Below are 16,391 nucleotides of genomic sequence, written 5' to 3' on the forward strand. Positions count from 1 at the left end.
CTCAGAGTACTCCAGAGGGCTGTGAGCAGAGATAAACTGGGCGTGTCAACGGCATCCATGGTGCTACACTGAGACATGATTTCTCAGGGGTGCAAGCTACCTCTGTCTCCCTGTGCCCCTGCAGTAAGGTGATTTCCTATAATTATGCTCCTAATACATCTTAATTCACACATTTATTTTAATTCCTGCCTCGCCTGTGAACCTAAATTATGGGAATGGGTTCAGCCTAGCAACTGTCCTTAAAGAGCAAGAGCTAGTCTCTGCCTCTGAGAGCTGGCAACTTAAATACAATTACTGGCTCAGAGGCACATAATTCTTACTGCTAGCGCCACCAGTCCTTTGCAAAAAGGTCTGACCCTCTTCATCTCAGCTTGCCTGCAAGAATAGGGAGCAGAAGTTGCTCTGTGCAACAGCGCAGGCCATAAATACCTTCTCCAATTCCCCATTACATCAACAGCAGCGCACCTGCTCTCTCATACTGCAGGGATATGGACCCAAGGAAATCTCTGGTTTCAGGGTATAAGGAGCTTAATTGGGCACTACTCCCCTCCCTGCTCCCCCTGTCCCCCCCCTCCCCAGTTCAATAAACCTGGACCTATGCCAGCTTCAGATCCCTGGTTAACTCATGATCTCTGGCACAAGCATTTCTCGGGGTCTCATTACCTTCTGCCAAAGCCCTGGCCAGGGAACAGTCTGGACAGCCAGCTTGCAGCAGCATGGTTTGGGATGTGGAGGTGTCAGCAGTGGGATCTGGATCCTGTCTAGCCCTGCTTAACTACCTGCAGCACTTCACCACTCATAGGAACAAAAGGCTTGAGCCATCCACTCAGCTTCTGGGAAAATCAAGCTCCTTTGTGTAGGGCACAGGAGGGTCTGATCTGGGCCCTAAGCTCCCAGTGGGCTGATGGGTGTGATAGTGACTTCACATGACTTTGCACAACCTGACTAAGCACCAGACAGCATTAGCTATTGCCCTGTCCCCACAGGGGGCTTCAGGGCCAGCAGGACCAGTGTCAGAGACTCTTTGAACCTGCTTACAATGAGCCTGCCTGCTCGCCCTTGCCTTTGGGAGCACCGCAGGCAGCAGAGCCTGAGGTCTGTCCTGCTTTCTCCTACTTCAGCCTCCCTCAGCTCACCTTTGTGCCTCCCTGCTGGACTTGGCTACTCATTTGCCTCCTGCACCCCCTCCTCAAGGAAGGTATCTCAGAGGCTGGGAGGAGGTGTGGGATTTTCCCGAGCCGTCCCTGACTGCAGGCAGTGCCTGCACTCCCTGCTGGAATGCAGCAAGAAGCTTCCCTCGTCACCCTGGCGAGGCATCCTGGGGCCTGTGTGTGTGGCTATTTTGGTCCATCTTTTTATCACACACTCCTCCCTGTGGAATTCACCCAATTAAAACCTTGCAATCTGGAGCCTTCACTCTCAGAGGCAGTGAGTGCTTGGAAGGTCCCCTTCCCGGACACGCCATGGCTGCACGGACTGTCCCCCATGCCTACCCCATGAGTTCGGAGTACGAGTTTGCCAACCCTAGCAAGATCTACGACCAGAACTTTGGAGAAGGTAAGAAAGGAGATGGGAACCCCCCCCACCCGACACCTTTCTCTCCTCTGGTGCAGGAGGGCTGGTAGAGTCCCCCTGGGGAGACTGAGCTCCAGAGCAGGCTAGGGAAGCCGGAGCCAAGGAAATTTGAGCATAAGAACCCAGGTCAAATCAGCAGGGAATATCCAGGGAATAGCCAGGGCTCTCTCTTCAGGTCCACTTTCTCCATCCATGCCTACTGCTGTCTCTCCTGTCCCTCCCTCATGCCCCCAATGGTCTGGCATTCATGCATATGCTGTGCAAACATGGAGCAAAATGCTCCCGGGAGGGGGGAGTTTTTGCAGCCTGAGGCTGTGGAGAAAAGCTGAGCTGGGGTGTTCAGCACAAAGCCAGGCAGTGGCTGGCAGAGGGGAAGGAATGTGGGCAGCAGCAGAACCATTCAGCACCAGCACAACAGCATGAAAAGGCAAAAAGCTCCAAGGAAAGCCCCCTGGACAATGGCACACAAAAGGCCTTTAGTTCTTCTTCAGGGCAGTTTCTTCACCATCAGCATTTTCCATGCCCATCCCTGGCTGTGGGCTTTGCACTGCAGACCGCCCAGTGCACCTACCAGTCCCTCCCTGTCCACCCAGCAGACATGCGAAAGCTGGATGACAGCCTATGGCTTGCTGGCAGCTGCCGGCTGTGTGGTGGGAGGCAGTGACTGGCAGGCATCTGGCTCTGTGTGTGTTTTAGAGACATGAAGGTAGGAATCGCGAGAGACTCCATCCGTATTGTGCTGATGTGGTGGCAAAACCAAGGTGTCTGCCAGGTTCCAGCCTCCTCTTGTCACCCTCCCCTATCTGCTGCCAACCATCCTTCTCCAACTCCTTCGCCTGGAAACCCCACACTCCTCACTGAGTCTCATTTTCAGGTGTGTCCCCATGTGAGATTTTAGCCCCTGCCCTGTACCACGGCTACTACATCAGGCCTCGGATCAATAAGCAGCTGGATCGAGGCACCTCTGAGATCAGCCTCAATGAGCACAAATTCCAGGTGTTCCTGGATGTCTGTCACTTCCTGCCGGATGAGCTCACTGTCCGCACCGTAGACAACCTGCTGGAGGTGATGGGGCAGCACCCACAGAAGGCTGACCGCCATGGCTTCATCTCCCGAGAGTTCACCAGGACCTACATCCTCCCTCTGGATGTCGACCCGTTGCTGGTGAGAGCCACATTGTCCCACGATGGCATCTTAAGCATTGTGGCTCCCCGGACGGGGAAGGAGGTGAAGGCCAGAGTCAACGAGGTGAAGATAACCCAACAGGAGCAGCCAGTGGGAAAAGAAGAACAGTCTGAGGAAGGAAAAGGGAAGGAAGAGCCCTAAAGGCCCCAGATCTGGGCTTGTACAGGGAAGGTGGGGGGGACAGGGGTGGGGAATCCACGGTGCCAGACCCCGATTTCTCACCATCAGTGTTTAGCAGGGCTGTGAGGCAGCCATATATATGCCAGACTTCTGCTTCTTAAGGCTGATGGCTGGAAAAAGGGACTTGGAACTGAAAAAAAGAGGGAGACTAAAGTGTTAGAGATGGTAATGCAAGTTTTCTCCTAGGTCAAGTGCTCACTGAGCACCACACAGGGTGCTCTTCTCTCACCCCAAATAGCAAGGGTCACTCTCACCCTAAACTGTGAGGCTGTGTCGCAGTGGACTGTTAAACAGCTGCTGTGCTCTAGCCCAGAAGGGTACTGGGAAGAGGGAAGAGATAACCCCAGTGCCTCACTTCTGAGCTGGTGGCTGACCGTTGTGGAGATGGAAGGTACTTGTTGGTCTGTAAAAGTGCCTGCAGCTCTCAGGAGGAAAGAGGAATAAATCTGCCTCTGATCTTCTCTTGTTTGCCTTGGATTCATGTCGCTTCTGGCCAAGCCGCTCTGCAGCAGGAAGGAGGGACAGTGCCTTAGCTGCTCCAGATGTTCACACTGAGCCCATCTGTGGAAATGGCATCAGTGAGGACTTGGAGGGACTCTGTCCATGGGGCAGCCGGGGGACCTCTGTGATCGGCCCTCCTGGCCCAGGTGCAGCTGGAGTTGCTTGCTGCTGTAGGGAGCCCACAGTGGGCAGCAGCCTCGAGGAGAAAAGATGTAGAGTGATGGGCTCTTGGAGGCTCACCGTGCATTTCCAGACCTGCAGCTGGAGTTAGCCCAAGTAAACAAATGCCAAGCCATGGTCTCTGCTTGCTTCAGCCCTCTAGTTTATGGGACATAAGGCTTGTTCACACATAGACCTTCTCAGTCCCTGTGAGGAGAGTGAACCCCAAAATGCTGAAGGGAAAGGCTCTAGTCAGATCCCAAGTGCCTTGCTGTCATCCCAGCACTCTGTAGAGTCACAGAGGGGATGAATTTTGCCTTTTTGCAGACACCATGATGCTACCAGCTACATGAGAAATTCCTCTGTAGTCTTGTGATGTTGGGCCAGGGATCATGTGTGCTGCTGTCGGTGGCAGCTGCTGCCTCGGATGGCCTCGAGGGCTCAGCAGGTGCCAGTTGCAATCCTTGTCTTGTCAGAGCCAATTAAAGCAGCCAAAATGCTGTGTCACTGGCCAAATATGGGGGTCCCTGGCATGCCTGACTGCAGCCCTCCCACAGAGAAGAGAGGAGGTTCCAAGGTCCCTGTGGACAGAGCTTCTCCCTCTCCCTGCTGGGATGTGACCTGCAGGCTTCTGCACTCTGCCTCCATGAATACATAGGGCCAGAAATACCCTGCTCAGGAGTCTACCCCATGCAGCATACCTTCTTGGTTGCTGAAACAGTGGTATAAGGCTGCTCTTTCACCCTTGCCGGGCAAAGTGGGATCCAGACCAGAGTGAACCACTGTGCAGCTATTTTCTACTTCTCAGGGCCCCTGCCAGCAATGAGGACCAGAGTTAAATTAAGAGCAGCCCTGCCTGCCAGCCTCATGAGAGAAAGTGGGAGGATGGCTAAGCCTCCATCCCCCCCGGCACAGATCAGATACCCATACTCACAGTCTGTGCTGCTGAGGGATGCCCTTACTCGTGAAGTAGGACCAGATAATCTGCTGCTAGTAAGTATTTCAGACACTGTCAAAATAAAAATCACCTTTACAACCGGCTTTGTCTAAGTCATTAATAATAATTCCAGAGATAATCCTGGGCTAGTGACTTTCAATCGCCTGAAGCAGCTGTTTGTAAGGGCAGGAACAGCCCAGTCCTTAACTGCTCCCCTGTATATAAGCCTCTCTCTGCTCCTCAGTGCATGGCACACCAGCCTCATGCACTGCACCAGATACATACCGCATCCCATTCACAGCAGCACCCACCCGTGTCCTGAGTCCCAGGAGGACTGAGTTCCCAAGCCCATATCCCTGTGGTGAGGGCAGAGACCTGTGTCTGTGTATGGGCTCAGGTACGGCCATAAATTTCTTAGTCCCCTGCCATAAAAGGAATCTTCAAACTCACAGCCACTTCAGAGCAGCAACTGTAAAAGGCTTTTCTTTGCCTCTGATCTGGCATCTTCTGTGCTGGTAAGAAGGATCGATGGTCCTCTCACTCACTGCAGGCCTCCTGTCACTAGGATAAACATCTTCACTGGATTGGGGATAGGGAGGATGGCCAACATATGACCTGAAAGCTGGGCAAAGGGTACCTGTCTGAAGGAGTGCACATACATACACAATACAGACATGGCACATGCTAGAGCATGGAATGCCATCTGGCTCTGCTCTGACTGCAACACAAGGGCTGTGGGTTGCTGAACCACTGGTGGCTGAAAACAGCATGTGGCCAGGGCTGGCACTGCAGAGGGAGTGGGTTCTAAGACAAAAGTGCCCCAAACAGTTCAGAGCTCTCTGTCCTTCATTTTTTATAGACAGTGCCAGCTTGTTGTGTGCCTGTACCACACCTATCACAGTGTGGTCCCAGTCCCTCAGTGTCTAAGGTGCCTTGACACTACTGCAATAGAAATGCACAGCATTAGTAGTCATTACACAGTTCTGTTCCTCCTCTGGCTTTTATTAGCCCTGTCTTTGCTCTCAAACGAGTTCATTCTCTATTGCTGGGCACTTGCAGGCTCGTCCTGTGCCAGTTGCACAGCTTGTTACCCAGACGATGTCCCTGAGTGCATGAAGACAGCTGCCCCGAGTAGTGATGCAGTGAGGGGCTGGCACTGCCTGGTGTTAGCCACTGCGCTGTTCCTCTGCACCCTGGCAGGCTTTGCACAAAATAGCCTGATCGGTTTGCTGAGCAGGAGCGCTGGAAGCCATGCTCTCTTTCATCCCTGCAGACACAGACTGAGGAGGGAATGCAGAGTGGCAGCCAAATGCTCTCCAGCTCTGCCAATGTTTTTGATGCCTTTCTGTTTCTCTGGTGGACCTCAAACCAGCAGCTCCAGTATTTGTGAAAGGGGCTGATGGGAACAGTCTCCCAGCCTTTTTTTTTTTTCTTCTCCACAAAGCAACAAAGCCCAAGTTATCCCAGAAATCAAAACAGACACTGGGTCACTAAACCAACAGTGTCTGTGGCGAACCCAGAGACACACAGTCTGCAACTTCCCAAGCAGGGACAGACTCCTGAGACCACCCTGTCTGTTGCAGGACCCTGAGAACATGGTCCTGTTGGGATGAGGACTGAATCCCATCTGCCTGCACAAATCTCATCCTAAATTCTCCCCGGTGTGCTGTGGTGTGGGCTGAGCTGTGCAATTTCTCCAGCCACATGCTGAGGAGCAGTTTTGGAGTTCCAAAGCAGAACCTTTCTCCTCCTGCCACCTTTGGAAAGGTACAAGCTTTGCTCTGCACTTGGGCAGATGATAAATGGTGCTGTAAGCCTGGCTGAGAGCATGGCTACAGCTGGAGTTGGGGACTAGGGCTGGTTCCTGAGATAGTCCGCCAGAAGCGTGAATTAAAACTTACCCACTTGTCAGCACATCCCATGAGGCATTCAGGCCTGCACAGTACTGGGGCTGACTGCCAAATCAAAGCTGTGGAGCACAGTTTCTGCCTGAGGACTACATTAACATGGTATCTTTCAGTACTGAGTATCAGCTCTCTTGGAGCCGCCAGAGATCAGCTACCTGTCATTCAGTCCAGGAATGACCAGCCACAGTCTGAAGGGCTCTCAACAGGGGTAGAGAGGTAAAATGCACATTAATGTTCCTGTTTGACATGCTGAGGGTTGAGCTTAAGAGCTATATTGCAGGTGCTTAATGATGCAAGGTCCCCCATGGGATTCTGTCATTCTCAAAAGCACAAATCTGTACACTTTCATCTAGGTAGCTTTAAAAAAAAATGGATTCTCAGTAACGTCCCTGAGGTTGCATATGCCTTTCTGCCTGCAGCAGAAGCAGCAGCGCTAGACCTCAGCTGAGAATAGACCTGCAAGCCTGCTCTCACCTTCAGTGGGGCATCACCTCCCTCCCAAGAAGATACGCTCTCTTCCCTGGATGATGCCAGCCCATGCCACACATTTTTCTGACATCCTGCTTGAGAGGCAATGATGAACAGCAGGAACAGCACTGACTGCTCCCACCCTGGTGTTTCTCCCTTTGTTTAGGAACATTTGAAGTCCCTCCTCCATCCTCTTTTGCATCACTGCTGGCATCAGCAGGACGGCGCTGGTGGGAGAGAGGGATAGCAGAGGGACACCCGCTGTGCAAATCATAATTTTAGCCCCAGGGCTGAGGCCTGGCGGCTCGCTGCTTCCTTGCCCTCTCCGCCCTGAGTAGCAAGAGGTGAGCGCAGGCCCGGGGGCACGGGCAAGCCCTCCGGTAGATGGCACGCACGGGCCTAGCAGAGAGTCACTGCAGCGATGGAGAGAAATCCGACACTGCCAGACACTCCCTTGGAATAGCCAGGGGCCGAGCAGGAACCAGGAAATACAAGCTCTCCCTGTCCAGAAAACGCTTCTGCTTCATGGAGGAAGGAGCGACATGGGCAATCTCTGCAGCTGCGGGCGACCGTGGTGAGTACGGCATCCGCCAGGTACGGGGATGGCGAACGAAACTCCGGGCAGCCCGAGCGGAAGTTTGAGTGGACTTTGCAAGCTTTGCTTCCCAGTGCTGGGTTCGTCAGGGCTCCTGCCTCGCTCTCAGCCCCGCACCTTGCCAGCTCACACAGAAACGGAGAGCAAGCGAGCAGGGGCCCTGGGTCACTGCTGTGCAGGTGCCGGCGGGGGCGGGAGGCTGGGGAAGCCCCTGCCTGCCAAAGGCATCGTGGGGGGAGGTGAAGGGGCTCTGTTGCTCCCATCTCTCAGCCCAGAGCTGTGGCACCTCCTGGGACTGGCAGCTTGGGTTCCCGCAGCCATGCCAGCAGCTGAGAATAGCTTAGTTCTAGGAAGGATCTAGTTAAAATCCCTGTCCTTGCCCCAGTGGTCTCTGGCCAGGTAGACACCGTAAGGTGTCCCCTTGGCATACTGCAGGGAGGGGGCCCTGGGGCAGTGGTGGTGGCACTGAGGGCTGGCGGGTCAGCTACCCCATCCTGCTCTCTCAGCTCCTCCGGCCCCTCTCCCTGCCTGCGTCTGTCTGGACTTCATTTGTGCTTGGGAAATCCTGGCCACGTTTTTCAGATGTTGTTGCTCTTTCTCCCTGGGAGGGATGATGACAGTTTAATCCCTCCTGGCTCATGTTGTGCCCCGGACCTCCTGCTTACAGAAAAAGGGCACAGCGGAGCATCGTTCGGTGCCAAGCGGAAATATTTTCGGCTCTGAGCGTGGTACAAGGGGGAGACCTATGAACGTCAGATGAAGCGCCGAGGACATTCTCTCCAACACTGCATTTGTTAAAAGTCTTGGAAATTCATCAGCGCTTTTTAATAATTACAAGAGGCACAGCATCACCTAGTGGCTGAAGCAGAGGAGGAGGTGCAGGACACCGAGGTCTTTCCAACCTGAGCCCTGAGCTGGAGCGCAGAGGAGTTTGGGATTTAGGAATAGGAGCTGGAGGTGGGAGGTGGAAGGCTGGTTCTTGACATGTACCCCCCAAAAGTCCCATTTTCTACTTCCTCTACCCTGTGGCAGAGGGTAAATGAGGCACCCAGGGCATCAGCTTCATTACTGCAGCGGACAAGGGCCTGATCATGGAATGCCTGGGGCACAGGCTGGTTCCCTTGAGCAGAGCTGCAGTTGCCCGGCATGCTACTGATGCTGCGTGGCAGGGAGAGCTGTGCCACAGCACAGACTGGCAAAGCCAGAGACTCCGGAGTACAAACACCACCATTACAGCATATGCTGTGGTGGCACTTTCATGTCCAGACAGTGCCAGGCCATGCACAAACACTTCTGCCTCCACAAGGAAGTATAAACCAGAATCTGAAGGTCACTCATGTATGCAGGGCCAGGCAGGAGAGCAGCTTTCGGAGCAACGTGGTGGCATGCTGGCTTCTCTGGGGCAATATCAAATTCTGTTCCCCCAGGGCTACTGGACCAGGACTCCTGTGTCCCACTTGATTTTCTCCCAGAGGCTGCATGGAAAGTAAGAATCTGGGACGGCATTTCTGCTGGTGGTGTCACTACTACCTTCTGGCACATTCCTGCAGCAGAGGACAAAGCCCTGGCCAAAGACACTTTCGACCCCAGTACCCCCGTGGAACTCAAGTGCTAACATCTCCTTGCTGTGCAGCAAGGAGAAAGCAGAGCTCTCTCCCCAGGAGCATCATCCCCTGTCCTGTACATGGAAACACATGGGTGAAGAAGGGCTCAGGCTCCCAGGCTGTCCCCGTGCTGTACAAGCTATTCAAATGGGCTCTGAGCAAGGAGAGGAAGGCAAATGGGAATGTGCTGTTAGTAACATGGGCTTGGGAGACACCTACAGAGGACCACAATCAAGAGCAGACTGGTGCACTGAAGCCCCACTGCAGAAGTTTGCATTATTCATAGCTTTGCCTTGGTGACAGAGGGAAAAAAATGGTACTTAATTTTAGTACAGGTGTTTCCAGGCACCTATACTGCTTTTATTTCTGATTTTGTCAGCACCACAGCTGTGTCAGCAAATTGCTGGGCTTCCTAAGTAAAGCTGAGACTTACAAAAGGGCTCAGAGGGGGTAGGCACCCACCTTCTCCTGGACGGAAGATCCTTGTCATGATCCCTACCAAAGCACGAGCCCTAAGGGAGACAGAGCAAAGAGCAAGAGACTGAGGAGGTTCCTGAAGTCTTTAAAGAAAAGCCATTACAGCAAATTTATTCACAGAAAAAAGCTACTGATGAAGGAAAGCGTGCCCTCAGGTCTGGGTACTTCTGCAAATATGGTCTTGCGGAGGGCAGGCCCCAGGTATTCTCACCACTTGGTTTAGTACTCAGGGCCTCTGGTGTGCACGGACAGCAAAAGATGCCCAAATTTAGGACCCACTGTGAAGCAGGCTTTTGTAGGGCAGAATCGGGTTGGCATTGACATAGGGAAAGGGGAGGAAGCAATATAGGAGCAGCGACATGTGTGCTGTCATGTAGAATACAATGTACTTCTAGCAGGCTGTGAGTTAGTTACAACGTTTGACCTGGTTTTGAGACGAGGGGAGAGGTTTGCCCTGCTCGTTTCCCTTGCCACATCCGTTCTAATTACCACAGATCTGAGGCTGGGAGATGCCGTCTCCTGCCTGGGTGTGATTAGCCTGCAGACAGCCTCAGAATAGCTCCAGCCTACACACTGGCTGCTAATGCTCTCTCTACAAAGGCAGGCAACCAAAACAAGCAAGAGCAGCTTGGAAAGCTGATACTGCAGCCTACCTCACAGGAAAGAGGATGGGGACCCTGCTGATCTTGCTTCAAATGGTGCTATTTTAATTACATCGTACAACTGCCTGAACGCTGTAAAGCAGCAAAGTGCTCTAGCACACAAGCCTTGGCAAGGAGGGCCCTGGAGACCCTGCAAGCTCATAGAAACAGTGGAGGAGGAAGCTGAGAACCACTGCAAGACAAAGCAGTGCTGCCTTAAGCTAGGCCCCTAACTCCTGGGGGCAGCCCCCCAGATTTTGTCTGTCAAGGACTGGAGGGCCATTGGTGCCTCTGCGGGGCAGCACACAGCAGAGTCACGAGAAGCAGTGTTGGATCCTTTTGCACAGGCACACAGCCAGCCACCTTGCCTTCCCCAAAGCTGTCTTTGACTTCCCAGGTCTAGCAAGTCTGGTTAATCATTACTGACCATTTTGAAGGTCTCCAAGTTCTTTGCCTGCATTCATGCTTTTTTTGTTTTGCCATTACAGTGCCAAAGGCATTACTACACACACTGTCCTGCTTACTCGCCCACTGAAGCTGCCTCTGAAAGCCAGCAAAGGCAGAGAGAGCTCTGCCTCAGGCACTGCATTGTTCCTGCCTGTGGCAGGACTGTCTGGCAAATGCACACGCTGCGGGACATACAATGTTACTTGGGAACCATCTGGTAACTCTATAGCCCCATTAAAAGCTCTAGCTGCCCACTTTCAGCTTTTGCCTGTGCTGCGGCAGAGACACAGGCCCGTGTGAGACCCTCAGCTGCACGCTGTGTTGGTCGGCAGCCAGCACCAGATGGACATACGTATGCAGGAGGAGCCATACAAGGGCTGGCACCTGCTCTCCTCCAGCCCTCCAAGCGCAATGCAACGATAACATTTCCTTCGTGCATCTGGCCCAGAATGTGACATGTCTGTGCTCTGCCAGACAGCCTGTGCACCCCTGCCAGCACCAGCCTGCAGCAGCTCAGCTCCTGGCTCTATTGTTAACAGCTGGAATGAATTTGGCTCCTCTTCATTCCATGGCTGGAACATAGTTGTGTTTGGCTTGTGTCTTTCTGGTCACACAGGTACAGCCAAGGTCAGGGTTTAGCTTGGCTTTTATTAAGTGCATAGCTTGTGTGATGGGTTAACCCTGGCTGGATGCCAGGTGCCCACCAAAGCTGTTCTATCACTCCCCCTCCTTCTCAGCTGGACAGGGGAGAGAAAATATAAGAAAGAGCTTGTGGGTCGAGATAAGGACAGGAGAGATCACTCCCCAATTACCGTCACGGGCAAAACAGACTCAGTTTGGGGAAAATTAACTCAATTTATTACCAATCAACCAGAGTAGGGTAATGAGAAATAAAACCAAATCTCAGAACACCTTCCCTCCACCCCTCCCTTCTTCCCGGGCACAACTTCACTCCCGGATTCTCTACCAACCCCCCAGCGGCACAGGGGGACGGGGATGGGGTTTACGGTCAGTTCATCACACATTATTTTCTGCCGCTTCATCCTCCTCAGGGGGAGGACTCATCACACTCTTCCCCTGCTCCAGCGTGGGGTCCCACCCACGGGAGACAGTCCTCCACGAACTTCTCCAACGTGGGTCCTTCCCATGGGCTGCAGTGCTTCACGAACTGCTCCAGCATGGGTCCCTTCCATGGTGTGCAGTCCTTCAAGCACAGACTGCTCCAGCGCGGGTCCCCCACGGGGTCACAAGTCCTGCCAGAAAACCTGCTCCGTGGGCTCCTCTCTCCACAGATCCGCAGGTCCTGCCAGGAGCCTGCTCCAGCGCGGGCTTCCCACGGGGTCACAGCCTCCTTCGGGAACCCACCTGCTCTGGCGTGGGGTCCTCCACGGGCTGCAGGTGGATATCTGCTGCACCATGGACCTCCATGGACTGCAGGGGGACAGCCTGCCTCACCATGGTCTTCACCACGGGCTGCAGGGGAATCTCTGCTCCGGCGCCTGGAGCATCTCCTCCCCCTCCTTCTTCACTGACCTGGGGGTCCGCAGGGTTGTTTCTCTTACGTGTTCTCACTCCTCTCTCCCACTGCCGTTTTCCTCCATCCCAACTTTTTTCCTTCTTAAAAATGTTATCACAGAGGCGTTACCACTATCGCTAATTGGCTTGGCCTTGGCCGGAGGCGGGTCCGTCTTAGAGCCGGCTGGTATGGGCTCTCTCAAACACAGGGGAAGCTTCCAGCAGCTTCTTACAGAAGCCACCCCTGTAACCCCCCCCCCGCCTCCAAAACCTTGCCACACAAAGCCAATACAGCTTGTTTGGTTTGGTTGTGTTTTAAGTGGAAAACTGAGAACAGGAAAACCGTCTGAAACACTAAATTAGCACAAGGTCTGTGCAGAGCTGCTCCTTGGGCAAGGTGGCCAAAGTGCAGGGTAGAGGGCTATCAGAGCATCTGGCCCTAAGAGAAGGGTTTCATGCCAATTGAGATCATGCCCTGCACCCCGCGTCCTTGATCATACAGCTGTGGAAATGTAGTTGCCAAACTACAGTGAAATCTGTTCTGATTCACTCTGATGCGTATGCATATTGGACAGCCAGGCAGGGCTGAAAGGCAACAAGACTTGGGGGTGTCTGTGGGGTATGGTAGGTGTGTCACAGAAGAAGGAAACACATCCCCACATCTCCCCTTTGGACCTTCTCCCTGCAAGAGTCACTCAGGTTCTGGCTTGGCTCCATAGCTCTTCTCTAAGACACTTCTTGGGCCTTTCTCATTACCCACAGATATGGTACCCTGGGGTGGTGCATTTCGGTTTGCATGTTATGAGAGCAGAGGCTGAGGCTTCTCAGGGCTGACATCTCTCTCTGATTTCAGGAATTGCCCTTCGCCTTTTAAAAGAAAGAAAGAAAAGCAAGGTAAGGATTTATGAAAACGTTCTAGAGGACAAGAAGAGGTAGAGTGACTGAGCCCCTGGTTAGCTGACATCAGTCAGTGCTGACTGTGAATTGGATCCCTGAGGCTGAGGTCCCTTCCTATACTCTTTTGTACCTAACCTTCCTCAAGAGAAGTTTGGTAGAAAACCACAAGAGGCAAGATTTCTTTAAAACTTAAAGCAAGGGGTGTGATGTGCTATGGGACTTGGCAAGGGGGAGGGAAGGGACTTCAGCAGTATCTTTAAAATACCAGAGTCTCACATCAAAACACATGTGAGCACTCTCAAGTGGCAGCATAGCAGAAGCTGCATCAAACTCCTGTAAGAGCTGCAAACATCCATCTGACATCAGTCCCCCAGAATAAAGTGCATTCTCTAAGTAGCCCTGTGGCCTTTGGACCGTGCTGGGCAAAATATGTTTGCCAGGCAGCAAAGGAAATAACAAAGTTAAAACTGGATCTGACTTCTCCAAGGGGCTGACAAGGAAGTTCTCTGTGCTGTGTCTGTCCTCCTAGGTTCTGCCAAGAACATTGCGGTCCACAGCATGTTGTCATCCTGGGAAACCTTATTTTTTCCAAAGAAACAAGCCCAGGCTTTCTTCTTGGAGGCAGGCCTCAGAGACAGCATTAGGGTTGAGGGTGTCAGATGAGGTGGAAATTTGATTTGTGTCCAGTGGGTAGAGCCCATGGGCCAGATGCTGCATTTCTGCATTCAAAGGTGGAACAATAAACAGTTGTGTTAACCTGATCCACTGGTGTTTCTTTTTCAGGAACTAATGTGAGACATGAGAGCCAACAGAATCAGCCTGGCAGGAAGGTAAACAGTTTCCCAGAGTTGTTTTCCTAACTGTGTATTGAGAAGACAGCGCTGACCACCACTTCCTAGGATAGATGGGTTGGGAGGACATGGGGCAGCTTATTCAGAGCCATGAATCGTCTCATCCTGTATAGGCTTTAATGGCTTGTGGGAACAATGTGCATTGCTGCACAGTGATGCGGGCCCATTTTTTTCCCCTAAAGTGCAGTGGAAGCAGTAGGATGAAATCTCTCTCAGAGCCTGAGGTGTCAGAGGGCTGGATGGTGCTGGGAGCAATGTGCAGGGTTACTCTGCCTGGTCTGGGGAAGGCATCTGTGGCAGCAGCCCTGGGACCTGACCTTCCAGAACTCTTTCTCCCCAAAGGGTCCAACGTACGAAGATGTCCTGGAGTTTCCTGTCTATGCCACTGTGAGTAAGCCCAAGAGTGTGAAGCAGGATGACAGCATTCATTACGCAGACATCCAAGTGTTCACCAAGGTCCGGGAGCGCTCTGTAGCAGAGGTGAAGAACTTACAAATGCAGAATGCCACAGAGTATGCCACCCTCAACTTTCCCCGGCCCAGGCTGAAATATGACAGTAAGAATGGGACCCTGGTATAAAAGGCTTGGTGGTCCCCTCCTCCTTCAGCAGCAAAAGGATTTCACAGACTTAGAGATGCTGTAGATGCAAGATAACCTCATGGACACATCAAGTCTCCCTGAGAAAGTGCAGAGAGGCTGTGTCTTCCCCCTGCATTTCTCTTCGGAGGACACAGACATATTTATTCTCACACGATGAGTAGTTTCCTATCTGATTCTGCTGACAAAAAACACCTCTTCACCTTGGAAGAGTTGACTCTGAAGCTGGCAACCCATCTCTTCTCAGCACTGTGAGAAGGCAGAGCTGCTCCTTGGCTGATGAAGGCTAAAACCACAGCTCAGAGCTTCAGTGAGAAAGTTCCTGCTGTGGCACAGGACCAGCTGAGTGCTGCTCTGCAGATGGATTTGGGAACATGGCATACAGGATTCAAGGGACAAGGAAGATGTTGCCACAGGATTTTATGTCAATGTTAAGAAAATTCTGCAATGTGCAGAATGACATGTGGATGACACTGTGAAGAAATGGCATGAAACCTTTAACAGTATCTACTGCAACGTCTTCCTCCAACACCTGCCACTGTAACTGCAGTCATGCACTATGTGCATCCCCTTTTCTCAAAAAGCAGTGTTCTATAACTATGCACAGCACACTAAAACCAAGGCCAGGAATGCACAATTAACTGAGGGGTACAGAACAATTTCTTTCACTGAAGGGCTGTACAGATAATGCATCCCTACCCCAACATGCACAGAAGTGAGTAGTGACCTCTTGGCTCTGACTGGAAATGAAATAAGGAAAATTCACAATTTAACTGCAAGGCAGCCACTTAAGAGCCACTGCCTATATTTAGGGCAGTTATCCAGTTCTTAGAGTACAGCAGCTGTCTGCATGCCTGAGGTACTGGGTATGAATCCTGGTCAACTTTAGAGAGGGTTTTGGACTTTTCCTCCATTTTTTATTTCATACTGTCAGCCCTAGTTATGAAACCCAGTGACATAAAGCACACACCATGTGGTGTTTTCTGCTAACCCTCCCAGATACACCTCTCAGAATTTTTTTATGGATTTAAAATAGTGTTAGTAATGCAGTATAGTAATTGTCCAAAAGGCTTCTGCCACTGGTCTGAATTTGGCAGTTGCAGCATTGGCAGTTGAACAGGGCTTCCAAGAAGTATCTTCAGGCACTAAATCAATGCTTGGCACGTTCTGTTCCTAAATAATGGTCTGCATAGCTAAATGTAGATCGTGGGACAACCTGTTTATTGCCAGTGTTTAAAAAGGGACATCCTGGTACATTTTATAAACATACATAATTTTGCATATTATGGCTCAGCTAAATCTAAAAAGCATGAAGGAGTTCCTGCTCATTACAAAAAATAAAGCTGATATGGGCAGTGTTTGCTAAGATGGAAGTGTTTTGAGGACCAATCCTACAATTTTTCTACCTTTTTGCTCGTGCTATCCATTAGACCTTAGCAGGGTTATTGTAAGGCCAGAGTAACATTTGCAGGAGAAGGCCCCTTTTTTATAATGGATACAGGATATTTTTCTACCTGAAAAGGGTTTTTTTGCCTAGCTGACCTCAGTGGGGCTATTGTAAGGTCTGCAATAGAAGGCCCTTCATTTATAATGGGTACAGCATTATGTTATTGGAAGGGCTGGTTCTTTTGAGTGCCAAGGATTCCTCTTACTGTTCCTCCAAGTTCTTTTCTGTACTCCATGCCCAGCATGAAAACCTGTCCTTTGGACTGAGGAGGATTGAATGGGCACAGGATTTACTTACAAGAGTGTGTCAGGGAGTCATGGGACACTATAGCACTCACTTCTGCTAGCCCTGCTGTCAGATGGTTCATGATGGGCAGCAGTTGTGTACCTCCTTGCAGTGAATCACTGG

The 16,391-nt window shown here is 51.8% G+C and overlaps 2 protein-coding genes across 4 annotated transcripts; both read left to right on the forward strand.

Annotated features, from left to right (window-relative positions):
* The first annotated feature begins 1,357 nt into the window (after positions 1 to 1,357).
* HSPB2 (heat shock protein family B (small) member 2) lies at positions 1,358 to 3,401 on the forward strand. The gene is made up of 2 exons (XM_052786584.1): positions 1,358 to 1,557; positions 2,450 to 3,401. The coding sequence occupies exons 1-2, from the start codon at positions 1,464 to 1,466 to the stop codon at positions 2,899 to 2,901; spliced, it is 546 nt and encodes a 181-aa protein (XP_052642544.1). The 5' UTR covers positions 1,358 to 1,463; the 3' UTR covers positions 2,902 to 3,401.
* A 3,727-nt stretch (positions 3,402 to 7,128) lies between these two features.
* On the forward strand, positions 7,129 to 15,902 carry C4H11orf52 (chromosome 4 C11orf52 homolog). 3 transcript variants are annotated; one of them, XM_052786588.1, is made up of 5 exons: positions 7,374 to 7,486; positions 8,175 to 9,789; positions 13,045 to 13,085; positions 13,872 to 13,918; positions 14,282 to 15,902. In XM_052786588.1, exons 2-5 carry the CDS (start codon positions 9,722 to 9,724, stop codon positions 14,516 to 14,518), a joined length of 393 nt encoding a protein of 130 aa, XP_052642548.1. In that variant the 5' UTR covers positions 7,374 to 7,486; positions 8,175 to 9,721; the 3' UTR covers positions 14,519 to 15,902. The 3 variants fall into 3 exon arrangements, with proteins under 3 accessions (XP_052642547.1, XP_052642549.1, XP_052642548.1); XM_052786589.1 differs by lacking the exon at positions 8,175 to 9,789 and having other exon boundaries at positions 7,305 to 7,486; XM_052786587.1 differs by lacking the exons at positions 8,175 to 9,789; positions 13,045 to 13,085 and having other exon boundaries at positions 7,129 to 7,486.
* The last annotated feature ends 489 nt before the right edge of the window (positions 15,903 to 16,391 follow it).

Source organism: Harpia harpyja, chromosome 4 (genome assembly GCF_026419915.1).
Source record: "Harpia harpyja isolate bHarHar1 chromosome 4, bHarHar1 primary haplotype, whole genome shotgun sequence".
Lineage (NCBI taxonomy): Eukaryota > Metazoa > Chordata > Aves > Accipitriformes > Accipitridae > Harpia > Harpia harpyja.